The sequence below is a fragment of the Batrachochytrium dendrobatidis genome (genome assembly GCF_000203795.2).
Source record: "Batrachochytrium dendrobatidis JAM81 unplaced genomic scaffold BATDEscaffold_37, whole genome shotgun sequence".
Lineage (NCBI taxonomy): Eukaryota > Fungi > Chytridiomycota > Chytridiomycetes > Rhizophydiales > Batrachochytrium > Batrachochytrium dendrobatidis.
Genome location: NW_006281127.1, coordinates 12,096 through 14,940, shown reverse-complemented (window position 1 = coordinate 14,940; position 2,845 = coordinate 12,096). Strand labels below are relative to the sequence as shown.

At 36.5% G+C, this 2,845-nt stretch overlaps 2 protein-coding genes across 2 annotated transcripts; both read left to right on the top strand.

Annotated features, from left to right (window-relative positions):
* Positions 1-32: 32 nt before the first annotated feature.
* BATDEDRAFT_92987 (uncharacterized protein) lies at positions 33-845 on the top strand (the record flags this gene model as incomplete). The annotated part of the gene is made up of 1 exon (XM_006683163.1): positions 33-845. The coding sequence occupies one exon, from the start codon at positions 33-35 to the stop codon at positions 843-845; it is 813 nt and encodes a 270-aa protein (XP_006683226.1).
* Positions 846-1,961: 1,116 nt separating this feature from the next.
* BATDEDRAFT_92988 (uncharacterized protein) lies at positions 1,962-2,384 on the top strand (the record flags this gene model as incomplete). The annotated part of the gene is made up of 2 exons (XM_006683162.1): positions 1,962-2,106; positions 2,179-2,384. 2 exons carry the CDS (start codon positions 1,962-1,964, stop codon positions 2,382-2,384), a joined length of 351 nt encoding a protein of 116 aa, XP_006683225.1.
* Between the last annotated feature and the right edge of the window lie 461 nt (positions 2,385-2,845).

Below are 2,845 nucleotides of genomic sequence, written 5' to 3'. Positions count from 1 at the left end.
CAGATACTTTCGATCAAAACTGGCAAGAGATAATGGATGAACTTGATTTAAACCTTTCTGACCAAGACTGGCAAGAAATAATTAATGCAGCCAGCTCAAGTACTCCCAACCAAGACCAGCAACAACCAATAGATATAGTTGATCCAAGTACTTCCAGGCGAGGTCGAAAACGACCAATTGATGAACTGGGTCCAAGTATTTCCGAACAAGATTGGAAAGCCATAATCGATAAACCCGATCCAGGCATTCCGGAAGACTGGCGAGATTTGATTGATGCAATCAATTCAAAAAATTACAGAGAATACTGGCAACAACCGATTGATCGATCCGGTCCAAGTACTTCCAATCAAGATCAGCGACAACCAATCGATGTAGTTGGTCCGAGCACTTCCAAACGAAGTCGGAGACAACCAATTGATCAGCCCAGTCCAATCACCTTTAGCCAAGTGTCTGGTTCAACTCATGAGCCCAATCCAAGCACTTTCAATCAAGACCAGCAACAACAAACAGATGGAAACGATTCTGCCAATACTAGTTCAAATCAAGTGACTGAATTAAGCCGAAGAGATCAGATAACCCTTGATCGTATAAAGCAAAGACTTGTAGCGTTTAAAAAGGTACGAAAGGAAAACCATAAAAAACATCATGAGTATATAGCTCTTGGAATCAATCAAAAGTTAGCGTTAGCAATGGGAGAAGAGATATCCGAGTCAAGGCACAATCCAAACACTGAAGACCAATTGAAACAAGAGTATGAAAAGGCAAGCAGAAAAGTATATAATGTCAGACAACGATTGAAGGATTTTATGGCAAAACATGGTTTAAGATTTGAAGAACCGAATTAGGATTAATGATGTGTCGATGAATTTGATTTTGAATAAATTTAAACTTTCTGATATGTTGATATTTGTCGAGTATTGTGAATGGATCAACAACCATATCATTGATTGCATACTGTATGTTTGTGTATACTGTGTTTGGTATTACATCAACAGTTACTGGATTGTTGATTGATACATTGGCATGGCTTGTTCCATATACATCAATGACATGATAACAACCAGTGTTGGTTGTGACTATCAGTCATACTTGCAATCACTTGTCAGTTGCATGATACCACCAACTGATCATGTCGTGCATCGTACAACAAACGGAGCAATACACTTGTTGAAAGTCGGATGTAGATTGCGACATCGACTGGTTTGATATTGGTCAATTAGTGTTGTTTTATGACAGTTTACAATGTAATATATGCAGCATGGTATTGGTAGTGTCGTATTCGTGTAAAATGGACCACTGAATAACAGTGTTCATGACACTGACTGTTCATCACTATCCAACCCAATCTCACCATTTCAATCAATCTTGGTCAATGTTGATGGTTTACACGCTAATTCATTATCCAATCTTGTCTGGCATTATTATTGGCTTTAATCACATTTGGTTTGTACAACTGCCATGAGTTGTACTACCATTATCATTGTGTATTTGAACACCAAATATTCCAATACATCAATAATACCACAGTGTAAACAGTAGTACAGTTGATCAGTATTGTGGCAAGACTTTTCATCCAAGTTTGTATTTGGAAATACTCGATGGTTTAATCACAACACACTGTTTGTAATGCAATTGTCATTGATTTCATTCCAGTCCAGTCCAGTCCATCCGATTTATGATGATGTTTAGTAATTCATTACCATGTGTTGTAGTAAACTAACTTGTTTATTAAACCAAATCTACAACGATCACATTCAGAATATTAATTTACAGTATTTCTAAATGCATGTTTGATAACAATCCAATTTTGTTACAAAAAACTGATCAAAACAATACTAAAATGGAACAACTCGCTTGTGTGTTTGACAACAATCCAAACATGAACAATTGTTGGCAATTGTTGGACATTCGCATGAATGAAATTGTCAAATCAAAATTCAACTTTACTAATTTTATCAAACATGAAGTTAGATGATGTTATGAAAGAGTTGATCCAACACAAGGAAGATTTGGAACTGTTAACAACGGATGATCAACTATATAAGGCTGAACAAACATGGGACAGACTGCTTGTATTGATACTGGAGTTGAAAGAACAGAATTACAGTAAGTTTAATAGCCATTGTATTATTGATGAGTTCAAACCATTGCTGACTTTGTGTTGGTTTGGAGTGACAGGCTTTAAAGTTATAGTGCCTCGCTTACAGAGTATTGGACTGGAAGATATCGCAGCTGAGTATTTGGAGTATAATCGACCCAGTTTACAGGTATTCATATATTGTAACAATAATGGATTGCTGTTCATGACTAAACTAATCAACATGTGTTGTGTAGATCGAAGTAATGGAGTTTACTACAGTGTTTTTGAGTATGGTATACTATGATGATGATTTCAAAGTATCACAACGATTAAACAACCAACTCTCACAACTCATGCAATCATCAAACCGTCAAGTCAAAATAGCGGCAAGTCATGATTGGTATTGATCAAATGATTGTCATTCAACTTATCTAGTGTCAATATGCATATAGGCGATAAAAACATGTACAGAGTTTTACAGTTATAAACGCTGGAGTGAGGAGTGTAAACTTGACATCAAGTCTATGGTTGAGATTATTGTTCACGATTCTGATCAAGAAATGCTCAGATTGTCGATTGACCTGTTTTCGACCGTTTGCAGTGAGATTGACGATCAAAATGTATGTTTACAACAATACAATATTGGATCAGTTTGGACAGTGTCATGTCATGTTGATCTGATTGGATACTTGACATTGAACAATATCATTAGCTTGGCATCGTGTTGTCAAGACTCGTTTCACGACTGGAATCATCCGATGGTTC